We start from the raw sequence: 14962 nt of genomic DNA on the forward strand, positions 1-14962 counted from the left end.
ACCTCCATCGCTTGCTGCCCTAAAAGGTCCCAAGTGACCTACAAAGTGTTGCAACCAAACCAATGGAAGACTTATGTTTTGGTTAGGTGTGAACAATGGAAACCTTGGTTCTCCATCTATGATTCCACCACTTCGCTTGTTACTTAGTTAGTTAGTCATCCATCTAGGTCACCAAGTAACTTCCTAGTAATCAAAATGGATAAACTACACCAAGTTTCCAACTGTCCTCATGTTGGGGAAGTACTCGTCTAGTTAAATCCACATGGTTTTTTGGTGAATTATAGGTTTTATATTCTCTACTTATCCATATTCATGACCAACCGAAATCAAAAATTAAATTGATGATTTCATGCTTTGGTGAATCCATATAATGAGGTTAAATAGATGGAATTTATCCTACCTCCTTGCATGACCATTACATGGTACCCTAAGCTACATATGATGATTATACATACTATATAACTATAATATATAAAAAGCCGAATCTTAGCACCAACCAAAAATCTTAGCACCAACCAAACTCATGGTTGAATGTTATGCGTTATGGTGAACATTATATTAAATTAAGATTCCTCATACATGTACTTCCTATGGGCAAAATAGTGCCCATGAATAACACATAAACATGGTGTCCAATTTGAGTATTTAACAAGATAAATTTTATGCAATTTACATATATGAATTCCTAATCCAATCCATCGTACTTACACGCCTTGTTTATCCTTGTAGGATAACTTGGCGTTCCGAAGCTCTCAAACACATCTACTCACTTACGTGGACCTTCTATGCAAACCGTGAGTGTACTCCATCCCCTTTTTCGCTTTAATCACTTTCTAGGGTATAATATGTATGACATAATCAAACACACTCATACACACAATAAAACTTATACAATCACTCAATCGATCAAACATGCTATTTGATATGCTTAGGTTATTCATGCTAGATATTCAATCATACAACTACTTATCACTAACTTTGCTAGCCAATCTTAACATGTATAGCGCTATAGGAGTAGCACCGCCCATTTTTGTGTTCTATGTTAAGTATTCAATCGTAAATGGTCTTGTTCACTTGTTGACAAGATTAAACTCTTGGAATTTTTGGTTTGGCACTTAGGTTGTGCATGCTAGTATGTAATTTAACTTAGTATACGAATGTCATGTTGGATTGGAGAACCTCTTTATTATATGTTATGTAAAAACCAAACTTGTATGCTCGCCACCCTTTTGTGATGGATTTGAGAACGTCTTTATTATACTTTAATACATGTTGCAGGAAATGTATGATGATGCTCGAAGAAATCTACTTAGGGTGGCTTAAAAACGCAGCTAATTTATATGTTTTGTATTTCCTTTTCTTTGATTATGTTATGAACAAGATGTTGTCATTTCCATCCAAACGTTGTACTTTTGAATTAGAAATGAAATGAAATATTGTTATTTAAATTATTGTCACTTCTAGTATGTTATGAAGTATCGAGCAATCTCGTTTCGTCTCACTCCAATGTTTCCGCCATCGGTTGGGGGGTGTTACAATAATTATCTTTTATAGGTAGTTTTCTACGAGGCTGTGATATAGGTGGGATACCCATGGGGCAGTAATATAGGCCACATACAGGGCCTTAATATAGTATCAATCTATTTGTTGTTTTGACGATGGTTAATCAACTATGTAGAGTAAAATCTGTATGCTTAGTTGATAAGGATGTGTTCATGATTGTTAAAGAATATTATGGTTTTACACAATGATATGATTGTACGTGTGATATAGTTGTGTGATGCGCCTTGAATATTTTGTGTTTAATGCTTGTTAAGTTTATATTTTTAATTTATTTAAACTAGAACTCACTCAGCACAATTGGCGTTTGGAGGTTTGTTGACAAAGTGAAGACTAGTGTGCAGTAGAGACTCCCTGGCAATTGGCATCCAGTTTTTAATGTTTAGGTAGATGTTTTTTTTTTTCTTATTTGGGTATGTAAATACTAAAATTTTCCATTACGTTTGAATGAAAGGTTTTGATTTGAACTACATGCCAAAAGGTAAATCCAACAGTTGAGATCCTCGGCACATGGCGTTTCATGAATTGTGTTAACAACACTTTTTTTTTTTAAATTTCATTTACCCTTTAACTTGATTTTTCTCTAAAAGATCGCAATCATTAACTTGAAAGAAAAAAGTAAATACACATTTTTGTTTTGTTTTGTTTTTTTTTTTGTCAATATTCCAATATATTTTTCTTTATTGAAAACGGATTTGTGTTCAAAATGAAGTATTTTTATCAAAATCGGTATCGTAACGAACCGAATCAATACCGACCGAGTACTGTAACGAACCAAACCAATACCGAATGAACATGATTGTATATTACATTAGATAACTATTGTGTAATTAAACAATTGTAAATAATATTTTTCTTTTGTAATACATATATGTTTCCTATTGCAGCGAACATAGAAATTTCTACTACTTAAGAATTTGACCTTAAACTCTCAAAGTTTTTAAAATTCATTACCCTTTATTTAAAGATAATTAATATATTTAGACTTATTAATCAGATAAATAAGCATAACCCACCCCCAAACTTCAAGTTAGACTGCATAGGGGGATTCGTCGAGTCGGCCAAGGCTTATGTAAAGCTTAGGCATATGGATAGGTGGACAACGACATCGAAGGACAAACTCACTTTCATAAGAAAATAAGTTAGGGTTTTGGGCCCTAAAATTTGTGTTCCTCGTTTAAAAAAGAGAGTATAAATATGATATGTGGAAATTACTATGCGACTTGATTTTATGAATCATAATCTTGAATTCTTTGATATAGTTTACTTATAAATATTCTATGTTGTGGATGTACAAATCTTGGTACGAATTGCGATAGCTGCACTTTAGGTTTTTTATAATTGTATTTGTATTCTTTTAAACTGGAAAAAGCCTTCGTAGGCCCAATAAAGGTCCAATGATATAAATCTATAAATATCAAACACTACTTCATGCATAATTACAAAACCTGATTCTTCTTTTGATATTTCTTCAAACTATCTACGATTGAAAACCTCAATTGGTAACACTTTGTTGCCAATCTTAGAGGAAAACAACCAATGTCATCTCATGGTAAACATTTGATTCTTGTTTCGTTACTTCTATTTTCTCCCTTATTGTTTTGAGTTATTATTGTGAAGAGATCTCCCTTTTATTCTTATCGTGAGGTTTTTATTTTTTACGAATGTACCATGCTTAATTGTAATCTTTTTCATCATGCAGGGAATGAGAGAACACATATTTTATTTGTTTATAACATGTTGACCGTTCATAGCAGGAAAATGAAGAATCATACAAGGTAATGTAAAGCTTTAAAATTTCAACGTAACTGCCTTTTAGATATGTTGCTCCACATCGCCACATGTGTTGGTTGTTAGCTATGCTTAGTTAGAGTTTTTGTTTTCTCTAAACAAAATATCAAAACTTGTTTGTTTAATTAGATCTTTCAAGGGGAGGATGATGATTTATAGATTTGTTGCTTTTTTCTAAAAAAATACAAATTTGAATTCAACTTAAATGTAGTTGATTGTTTTCCAAATTAAATACTTAACCAATAATAGGTGACTTATGTTTTCGTTTAATTGAAGAAATTATCATCAGATATCAACCTGTAAGTGCCTATGCACATAAAGTATCGATTCACTCGAGGTTACACACGTGTAATGTGCTGAATCCAACACACAATTATATAGACAAATGTAATTGATCACAAACACGTAAATAAACCTTGATTTCTATTGATTGAAAGATACACACTCTTTTAATCACACTCATAAATCTCTCGAAAACTTCTCCAAAAACATAGATAAAATCTGAGCTATAAACCTATTAATTAAAAAAAATGATATTTGTTTAGTTTAGATTATCCAAGTTAGTGGATGATGATTTAAAACTTGATTTAACTATATGGATGGTCTTCAGAACATGTATATATTAAAGATTTGATGCTTATTTCTAAAAAAATATTTTAAATTCAACTTCAACTCAATTGGTGTTACGACAACGCATGATTAAATTATTCAACTCACTTTAGTAAAATATTACCATTTTGATTTTTGTTGACCATTAAATGTGAAATGATAGTGAATCATGTAGGAACAGTGTATTTCAAATTTCGTAGCCATTTATCGCTTCTTTTTTGTCTTGGTGATTTTATTTATTGCAGCTGTGCCCTGTTGTAGAAGCTGCAGTTCTTTCACTCTCATAAAGCTCAGGTTCCCGCTTGCTACTAATAACTTCTATTTTATTTTTGCTTTATCAAATATAGTCCTCTTTTGTATCTCTATTAGCTTTAATCTAGTCTTTTTGTTTTTTCTTTCTTTCTTTCTGTTTGTAAAAGAAGTTTTGCATTCACCATAAACACTGTAGTTATCTCTTACATTTTATTTGTGTTTTGTAAAAGCCAATGGCGAACAAGTGTTTGCTGATCAGCAGGACAACGAAGATGAAGTTGATGACAATGTTGCCGGTCTTGAGGACAGTGGGGTGTGTGATGTTTTTCTCTTAACTCATATTTATGATATTTACAATCATAGGTCGTGTGTGCTGCTCTAATGAAATTTGAAACTGAGATGCTAACATAATCTTTCATGTTTATCAGATACTCGACGACTTTTTTATGTTTCTAAAGATGAGAAACAGATGATGCATCTGTGGAACTCCTTTGGGAGAAAGCAACGGTAGTTTGATCTCCCTTTATATCCCAAAATAAAGTAAACAAAAATAGTGTTTAGTGCCATGCCATAAATCCATTCAACAATAGATTCATCACCCACCCCCAATTAAAACTTATCCACTCATTCACCCTTAACACATATGTATGCAAAAGCATAAAGTTCAAAAACTATGAACTATTGAAAAGAATAAAATGATATAGATTTTCTTTTCTCACAGCAATTAAGTGTTCTAGGGTTATTTTTCCAGTTAAATATAAAAATAAGCATGTTTTTACATACCATTTAATATTTGCAATAAAATCCTATTCATAGTATATTCATCACCTACCCCTATTAAAATCCATCCATTCATTCACCCTTTATTATAGACTTTCGGCTAAAACCAAGTTGCTACTTTTCTTTCTCAAATTCTCAAATTCAACAATTCCTAGGGATCTCTCACATTTTTTTCCTTTTGATCATTTTCTTCTTCTTTTTCCGTTTCAGCATCGGAAAGTTTTGCATTATTTCTCAAACTTAGAGTTAATTGCTTGGATGGTCCATGTGGTTTGCCACTTTTTCATGTTTAGTCCACACCTTTTCAAAATAGCATGTTTGCTCACTGTGGTTTAACAAATTGTTACTCGGATGGTCCCTACACTATTTGGTCGTTAAATTATTCAGTTAAGTGTGTGTAAAATGACAAAAATGCCCTTACCTTAATCAAACTATAATTAAACATTAAATAAAAAGAAATATATATTAAGTAGGCCCCACGCTATTTGTTTAAATATAATATTTAACCCATATGCTACACCCACCCCACCCTAACCCATCTTCTTCACCCATTTACCACCACCACCAAATGACTGCAACCATCCATTTACCACCCCAAACCATCATCATCACCACCACCATCCATCTACACCTCCAAACCATCACTGAATCCACGCCCACTGTGACCACTATATATTAGGGTATCACGAGATCCGCTTTCATTCGAGTAACGATGAGAGTCAACTATGCTTATAGCCAAATTCTTTCCTTCTATGTTGATATAATCAATACCAGACTAAAGTTGGGAGTGAAGACCAATCATCTTAAGTTGTGACCTGAATTTGAACTTATCGCCAATCTGTACACCACATATGTGACATAAAATCTTTTCAAGTTCCATCCATTTCAGCATATGTTTGGCTATTTTTGCAGCTTCCACAGGAACCCACCAATTGGCAATCTTTTCTCCCTTTGACTCCAATTTGTTATCTTGCAATAGTTGTGGATAGACCTCATCAAAAACACTCATTTCTTTTAATCTTTTCACGTTTTGCGTGTTCCTTTCGCGTTCCAGTAGTTGTACTCACATCTGATTTTTGGGCATCACCTTCCTTTGAGCCAAAAGATGGTTTGTTTCTTCCTAGTTCTTAGGGTTGGAACCTTTTATCCTCACCATCTGAAGTCAACTTCCTTACATTTGAATCAACATTATCTGAACTTTTCAAATGTTTTCATCATGATACAATACTGGTGACTTCAGATAATGTTGATTACTGGTGACTTCAGATAATGTTGATTCAAATGTTGACTCAAATGTAAGGAAGTTGAAAAGTTCAGATAATGTTGATTCAACTTCCTTACATTTGAAAAGTTCAGATAATGTTGATTCAAATGTAAGGAAGTTGATTCAAATGGTGAGGATAAAAGGTTTCAACCCAAAGAACTAGGCAGAAACAAACCATCTTTTGGCTCAACGGAAGGTGATGCCCAAAAATCAGACGTGAGTACGACTACTGGAACGCGAAAGGAACACGCAAAATGTGAAAAGATTAAAAGCAATGAGTGTTTTTGATGAGGTCTATACACAACTATTGCAAGATAACAGATTGGAGTCAAAGGGAGAAAAGATTACCAATTGGTGGGTTCCTGTGAAGGCTGCAAAAATAGCCAAACATATGCTGAAATGGATGGAACCTGAAAAGAGTTTAGGTCACATATGTGGTGTACAGATTGGCGATAAGTTCAAATTCGGGTCGCAACTTAAGATGATTGGTCTTCACTCCCAACTTTAGTCTGGTAACGATTATACCAACATAGAAGGAAAGAATTTGGCTATAAGCGTAGTTGACTCTCATCGCTCGTTACTCGAATGAAAGCGGATCTAGTGATATGCTAATATATAATGGTCATGGTGGGTGTGGATTCAGTGATGGTTTGGAGGTGGAGATGGATGGTGGTGGTGATGGTGATGGTTTGGGGTGGTAAATAGATGGTTGCAGTCATTTGGTGGTGGTGGTAAATGGGTGAAGAAGATGGGTTAGGGTGGGGTGGGTATAGCATTTGGGTTAAATATTATATTTAAATAAAAAGAGTGGGGCCTACTTAATATATATTTCTTTTTAATTAATGTTTAATTATAGTTCGATTAAGATAAGGGTATTTTTATCATTTTACACTTAACTGAATAATTTAACGGTCATCTAGTGTAGGGACCATCCGAGTAACAATTTGTTAAACCACAGGGAGCAAACATGCTATTTTGAAAAGGTGGGGACTAAACGTGAAAAAGCGGCAAACCACATAGACCATCCGGGCAATTAACTCTAAATTCGAGAAATACTACAAAACTTTCTGAAACTGAAACGGAAAAAGAAGAAGAAAATGACCAAAAGAAAAAAATGAGAGTGGTCGCTAAGAAAAATTAGTGAATTTGAGAATTTGAGAAAAGAAAAGTAGAAACTTGGTTTTAGCCGAAAGTCTGGAATAAAGGGTGAATGAATGGATGTAATTTAACAGGGGTGGATGATGAGTATACCATGAATAGGATTTTATTGCAAACATTAAATGGTACGTAAAAACATGTTTATTTTTATATGTATCTGGGAAAATAACCATAGAACACTTAATTGCTGCAAGAAAAGAAAATCTTATATCATTTTATTCTTTTCAATAAAGGAAAAGGGCTTGGGTCAGGGTTAGGGTTCAACCATCGGGTGGTCAAATTCTTCGTCTCAAACATTCCGGATGGATGCAGACCGTGGGACCTTGCTAATGCTTTTAGGGGTTATGGAGACATTGCGGGAGCGTTCATAGCGAAGAAGAAGGACAAGGAGGGAAGGAAATTTGGTTTTGTAAGCTTCAAAGGTGTTCTTGATGTTGCTAGTTTGGAGGCTAGTATGGCAAACATGAAGTTGGGTGGTAATAAGTTGTCTGTTAACGTTGCAAAGTTCGCTAAGGAGAATGGGGGGTCGGTCAACAAGAATGTGGGTGGTAGTAACAGGTAGGAGGGGTATAATAACCTGAAGGTTCCGGTGGCCGAACCTTTGCATAGGAAGCCGGTTGCTGGGGGGTCTAAAGGCAGATCGTTCGTGGATATTCTTTTGAATAAATCAAGTCCCTCAGCCGCCGAGATGGAGGATGTTATTGAGGTGGAGCCGTCGCTATCAGCCCTCTCCGACAAGGTGGGTAGAGCTTTAGTGGGCAGGGCGTTAAATGTCTCTGTGCTCAGATCATTAAAAGTTTCGCTCCGGGAAGCCGGCTTTCAGGATATTGTTATTCAATACTTGGGAGGTCTGACTGTCCTTCTTTCGTTTAAAGACGAGTTGGAAGCTAAGAGTTTCGCTGAAGACAGGGGTGTCCGGAGTCAGTGGTTTTCATCCATTGATCCTTTGGTGGGTTAATCGTTTCCTTTCGAACGGTTAGCCTGGATCAACGTTTACGGAGTTCCCCCCACCTTTTTTCAAGACAGGTGTTCAACGTGATCGCTCAAAAGTACGGGAGGGTGGTTCATGAGTCTCAGGTTGTTGAAGAGGATGGAGACTTAACCTTCGATTGTCTCGGAGTGCTGACGGACAATGGGAATTTAATCTCGCGGTTTCTGAAATTAAGTTGGCAGGACAAGTTTTACAGGGTTTGGGTTAAATAGGAACCCAGTGCTTGGGTCCCGGACTATTTAGGGAATATTAATGAGGTTGATGATGAATCGTCGTTTTTTGACGACGAGGTTAACGTGTCTCCGGCAGTTGGAGGGAGGCGGGATAGACGGTCGGTGAGGGAGAAGGTGAAAAGGTTGGTCCAGCTGATCCTCCTAGGAATCCGAGCTCGGCGGCGCACGTGAACCCAGGGGGTGTCCCCATGCATGGGGAGGAAGGAAATAATTATGCCCCTTCAGTTAACGAGGTTTTCGTAGCACAGGCTTTTAACCCACCCCCTTGTATTCCTTCTGGACCTTCTTTTGAAGATCATTGGGCTAACTTGGTGGGCCGTTTATCACCTAGGCCCAGGAAAAGACCTAGATGTGAGGAGTCTAATTGTCTTGGAGATTTGGTGGGCCTTTCTGAGGGGCATGGGGGTAGTGGGCCTCATGATATTCGGACTCCAACTGAGCCTGTTATTGTGGACAGGGAGTTTCCGTTGGTCAAGGAGATAATTAATCTAAATGAAAGACCTAGGTTTTCTAATTCCAATTCGACTGACCAGGGTGAAGGGGGAGCGATGAATGAGGCGTCTTTGGAGGACTCTATTCTGGTCGATGACACGCAAGAGAGATTGAAGATGAAGGAAATCAATGATATGGTGGAGTTTGGTAAACTAGTAGGTTTAAACTTGGAAGGCTTTGAGGAAAGAGTGGAAGATGTGATCAGGGAGGAGGAAGGTATTAATGAGGTTGGCCAATGAATCTTTTATCGTTAAATATCAGGGGTTTTGGGGTGGATAGAAAAGTCGCTTGGATTAAGGAGATCAAGGTTAGAGAAAAGGTGTCGTTTATGGCGTTCCAGGAAACTAATCGTTCGGATATCCCCGATTCGGATGTGGACCGTTTTTGGGGTAGTTCAGGCTGGGTTAGGGAAGTTGTGAATCCCGTGGGCAGATCCGGGGGTCTTCTTTGCCTCTGGGACCCAGGTATGTTCCGTCTTAATTCGGTGGTCAAAGATCCCAATTTTATTTTACTTGCTGGAAACGTTAAAGGTAGAGTGGAGGAGGTTTTTATTCTCAACGTTTATGCGCCGCAAAAAACGGTAGACAAGCGTGCCTTGTGGCTTCGTATCCTGTCTGCTAAATCGGTTAGGGTTGGGCTGTGGATTGTGGCAGGGGATTTTAATGTTGTTCGTGGGGCGGAAGAACGGAAAAACTCTAGGTTTAAAGCCCGGTGTGCTAGAGATTTTAACCAATTTATCCATGATGCCGATTTGTGTGATTTTGAGTTAAAAGGAAGTAAATTTACTTTCATGGTGGAAGGTGAGAATGGGAGCAAATTTAGTAAGATAGACCGGGTGATGGTGTGTAAAGATTTTTAAAATCTGTGGCCGGAGGCATTTGTTCGCGTTCTTCCGAGGGTGCATTCCGACCATAGCCCCCTTCTCTTGGTAGTCAAAGACTTAAACTTCGGTGCGAAACCCTTTCGTTTTTTCAGTTCTTGGTTGGATCGCCCAGATTTTGCTGGTGTTGTGGAAACGGCTTTGGTGGATTTTTGTGTGGAAGGTCCCCCGGACCTTATTCTTACTCTTAAATTGAGACATCTTCGCGAAAAAATTAAGGAGTGGAGAGATGATATTAGAACAAGGGAAGATGAGGAGGAGGAGTTAGCTAAATTGGAAGTTGAGAAGCTGGAGGAGGAGATGGAAGTTAGGGATCTTACAGAGGAAGAAGAGTGGGTCAGATTGGAAGGAAAGAAAAAATTGTTAGAGTATGAGTATTTCAAGGCGAAGGATCTAAAGCAAAGGTCGAGAGTTAGGTGGGCCTCAGATGGGGATGATAATTCTAAATTTTTTCATGGTATAATTAATAAACGCAAGGCCTCTAATGCTATTCCCGGGTTGTTCGATAAGGATGAGTAGGTGTCCAAACCGAGGAAGGTTAAAAATTTGGGTTGGAATTTTTTTAAAGATATATTCAAGGAGAAGGTGCCGGTTAGACCCGTTTTAGATTGTTCTTTTAACAATTTCCTCTCTGAGGAGGATGGGCTTTGTTGATAAAGGAATTTTCGAAAGAAGAAATTAAAAAGGCTGTTTTCGAATGCGGAAGCGAGCGGGCCCCGGGACCGGATGGTTTTAATATGAAATTCTTTAAGAGGTTCTGGGCTTTATTTGAGGAAGATTTCTCGAACATTTTCAAGCATTTCTTTGAATTTGGGTCTTTCTCGCGGGGCTGCACGTCCTCTTTTATTGCTCTCATCCCCAAGGTTAAAGACCCGGGTGGGTTAGGGGATTATCGTCCGATTAATCTAGTGGGGGTCATCAACAAAGTGGTGTCAAAAGTCTTAGCTAATCGGCTTAAGGTGGTCATCGGTTCAGTGATATCTGAAAACCAGTCGTCTTTTCTTAAAGATAGATTGATCTTGGATGGTCCTCTAATCCTTAATGAAGTCTTGGCGTGGGCCAAGAAATATGGTAGAGAGTTGTTCATCTTCAAAATCGATTTTGCTAAGGCGTACGATAATGTCAATTGGAATTTTTTAGATTCGGTTATGTTGCAACTTGGTTTCCCTCAGAAATGGAGGATGTGGATCCATGGTATTTTCTCGTCGACTCGCTCTTCGGTCCTCGTTAATGGATCTCGTACTTTTGAGTTCTCATGCTCTAAAGGCATGCGCCAAGGAGACCCGATATCGCCTTTCCTTTTCCTTTTAGTCATGGAAGCTTTCTCTAGTATGATCAAAAAAGCGAGTGGGGTGGGGGCGTTTAGGGGTGTTTTACTCCCGAAGGATGGCCCGGTGGTTTCGCATCTTCTCTACGCCGACGACTGTGTGTTGATTGGCGAATGGGCCAGGAACAATATTAAAAAGGTGATTTTACTGTTGAGGTGTTTCTATCTATGCTCTGGTTTAAAAATAAACATGAAGAAATCTAGTCTCTTTGGAGTTGGAGTGGGAGTTTCGGTCATTGAGGAAATGGCGGCCTTGCTTAAGTGCTCGGTTGGAAAGTTGCCTTTTGTTCACCTTGGTATCTTGGTTGGTGCTAAGATGAGTAGAGTAGTTAATTGGAATTTTATTTTCGATATTTTTGAATCGCGTCTTGCGCGGTGGAAAACTTCCTTGTTGTCGATTGGTGGCCGGGTTACTCTTATCAAGTCGGTTCTTCAAAGCTTACCAAATTATTATTTTTCTTTGTTCAAAGCGCCGGTGTCAGTGGTTAATAAATTACAGGCTATTATAAAAAGTTTTCTGTGGGGAGGCGGGGGTACGGAAAGAAAGCTTCATTGGGTCGCATGGGATTGAACTTCGGCTCCGGTTGATAAGGGGGGCATTGGGCTGTCGGATCTTAAAGACATAAATATCGCTTTGCTAAGTAAGTGGATTTGGCGTTACCATAATGAGGGTGATTCGCTATGGAAAAATGTTGTGGATTCAATACACTCGTCTAATAGAAGATGGTCTTCGGTTCCTTTAAACAAAAGCATGGGGGGGGTCTGGAAAGGTATTGTAACTTCTGTCTCCAAAACTAAAGTGGGAAGTGTTCAATTGTTGGATAATTTTGGCTGGACCCGTGGGTTTGTAATGTCCCGCTCAAGGACCGGTTTCCGGCGTTGTTTCGTTTGGAGTCAGTTAAACATTGCTGGGTTGCGTCGCGTTACAATGGAGTTCAGCAGGTCTTTGCTGATAAATGGGGGTGGTCTCGTAATTTCGTCTCAGATGTGGAATGGATGGAATGGGCCGATTTCTCAGCTTTGATGGCGTCTGTGAAGCTTTCGGACAGAAAAGACAAATGGGAATGGAGAGGGGGTTGTGATTCTTGCTTCTCGGTGGCTGCGGTAAAGAGTTTTCTGCGCAGTAATACCGACTTCAGCAGCAACTATGTTTTTAAATGGTCGAAATGGGTCCCAAAGAAGGTTAATATTCTTGTATGGCGAGCTCAAATGGGTCGGATTGCAACGCTGGATGCTCTTATCAAACGGAATGTTTTAACGGGGAGAATAGGTGTATCATGTGTGGTGATGGCAGTGAAACGGCGGAACACCTTTTCTGTACCTGTGTGGTGGCTTCGGAGGTGTGGGCTTTAATTAGTAGATGGGCTCATGTTGGGCCGATTTATGCCTTCTCGCTGAGTGACTTGCTCGAAGTCCATGAGTTCTCCGGATTGGGGAATAAAGCAAAAGATATTCTTAAAGGCGTTATAATGATCGGCTGGTGGTGTATTTGGAAAGCTAGGAACGAAAGAAGATTTTCGGATTCTCACAAATCGGCGGATAAAATTGTGCAGGACGTTAAGTCGCTGGGGTTTTTGTGGTATAGCAATAGATCTAAATGTAAAGATGTTTCGTGGGAGAATTGGGTTTCTTTTTCTTTGATGTAATCGGCTTGGTTTGGTTCGTTGGCTGCCCTTGTTTCGGGGGCGTGCCGTTGTGAATAATAGTTACTTTTCAAAAAAAAAATTATTCTTTTCAATAGTTCTTAGTTTTTGAACTTTATGCTTTTGCATACATATGTGTTAAGGATGAATGAGTGGATAAGTTTTAATTGGGGTGGGTGATAAATCTATCATTAAAATGAATTTATGGCATGGCACTAAATGCTATTTTTGTTTACTTTATTTTGGGAGATAAAGGGAGATCAAGCTACCGTTGCTTTCTCACAAACGAGTTCCACAGATGCATCATTTGTTTCTCATCTTTAGAAACATAAACAAAGTCATCGAGTGAGTATCTGATAAACATGAAAGATTATGTTAGCATCTCAGTTTCAAATTCATTAAAGCAGCACACGACCCATTATTGTAAATATCATAAATATGAGTTAAGAGAAAAACATGACACACCCTTCTGTCCTCAAGACCAGCAACATTGTCATCAGCTTCATCTTCGTTGTCCCGCTGATCAGCAAACACTTGTTCCAATGCCATTGGCTTTTACAAAACACAAATAAAATATAAGAGATAACTACATTGTTTATGGTGAATCCAAAACTTCTTTTACAAACAGAAAGAAAGGAAAAAAACAAAAAACTAGATTAAAGCTAATAGAGATTACAAAAGAGGACTATATTTGATAAAGCAAAAATAAAATAGAAGTTATCAGTAGCAAGTGGAAACCTGAGCTCTATGAGAGTCAAAGAACTGCCGCTTCTCCAACAGGGCTCAGCTGCAATAAATAAAATCACCAAGACAAAAAAGAAGCGATAAATGGCAACGATTTTGAAATACACCGTTCCTACATGATTCACTATTGTTTCACATTTAGTGGTCATCAAAAATTAAAATGGTAATATTTTAGTAAAGTGAGTTGTATAATTTAATCATGAACGATCTTCAGCACTTGGCGTAACACCAATTGAGTTGAAGTTGAATTTAAATTCGTTCTTTTTGAAATAAGCATCAAATATACATATTCTTAAGACCATCCAATAGTTAAATCAAGTTTTATATCATCATCCATTAACTTGGATAATCTAAACTAAACAAATATCATTTTTTTTAATTAATAGGTTTATAGCTCAAATTTTATCTGTATTCTTGGAGAAGTTTTCTAGAGATTTCTAAGTGTGATTAAAAGAGTGTGTATCTTTCAATCAATAGAAATCAAGGTTACTATACGTGTTTGTGATCAATTACATTCGTCTATACACGTGTGTGACCTTGTGTGAATTGATACTTTAGGTACATCGGCACTTACCGGTTGAAATCTGATGATAATTTCTTCAATTAAATGAAAACATAAGTCAACTATTATTGGTTAAGTATTTAATTTGGAAAACAATCAACTACATTAAAGTTGAATTCAAAATCGTATTTTTTTTTTAAAAGCAACAAATCTATATATCATCATCCTCCCCTTGAAAGATCTAAACAAAACAAGTTTCATATTTTGTTTAGAGAAAACAAAAATTCTAACTAAGCATAGACAAGCTAACAACCAATTCTCATGTGGTGATGTGGCGAAACATATCTAAAAGGTAGTTAAATTGAAATTTTAAACTTTAACATTACCTTGTATGATTCTTCATTACCCTGCTATCAACGGTTAACATGTTATAAACAACTTAAAATATATGTTCTCTCATTCCCTACATGATGAAAAAGATTACAATTAAGCATGGTACATTCGTAAAAAAATAAAAACCTTACGATAAGAATAAAAGGGAGATCTCTTCACAATAATCACTCAAAACAATAAGGGAGAAAATAGAAGTAACGAAAGAAGAATCAAATGTTTACCCTGAGATGACAATGGTTGTTTTCCTCTAAGATTGGCAACAAAGTGTTACCAATTGAGGTTGTCGAAGGCGGTAGCCGCAACGCTACTATAGGTCTGAAGAAATAACAAAAGAAGAATTAGG

The 14962-nt window shown here is 37.3% G+C and overlaps 1 protein-coding gene across 1 annotated transcript; it reads left to right on the top strand.

The window, feature by feature from the left end:
* The first annotated feature begins 9365 nt into the window (after positions 1 to 9365).
* LOC110869947 lies at positions 9366 to 10529 on the top strand. Its single transcript, XM_022119148.1, has 2 exons — positions 9366 to 9930; positions 10126 to 10529. The coding sequence occupies exons 1-2, from the start codon at positions 9366 to 9368 to the stop codon at positions 10527 to 10529; spliced, it is 969 nt and encodes a 322-aa protein (XP_021974840.1).
* The last annotated feature ends 4433 nt before the right edge of the window (positions 10530 to 14962 follow it).

This window comes from Helianthus annuus, chromosome 8 (assembly GCF_002127325.2).
Source record: "Helianthus annuus cultivar XRQ/B chromosome 8, HanXRQr2.0-SUNRISE, whole genome shotgun sequence".
Taxonomy (NCBI): domain Eukaryota; kingdom Viridiplantae; phylum Streptophyta; class Magnoliopsida; order Asterales; family Asteraceae; genus Helianthus; species Helianthus annuus.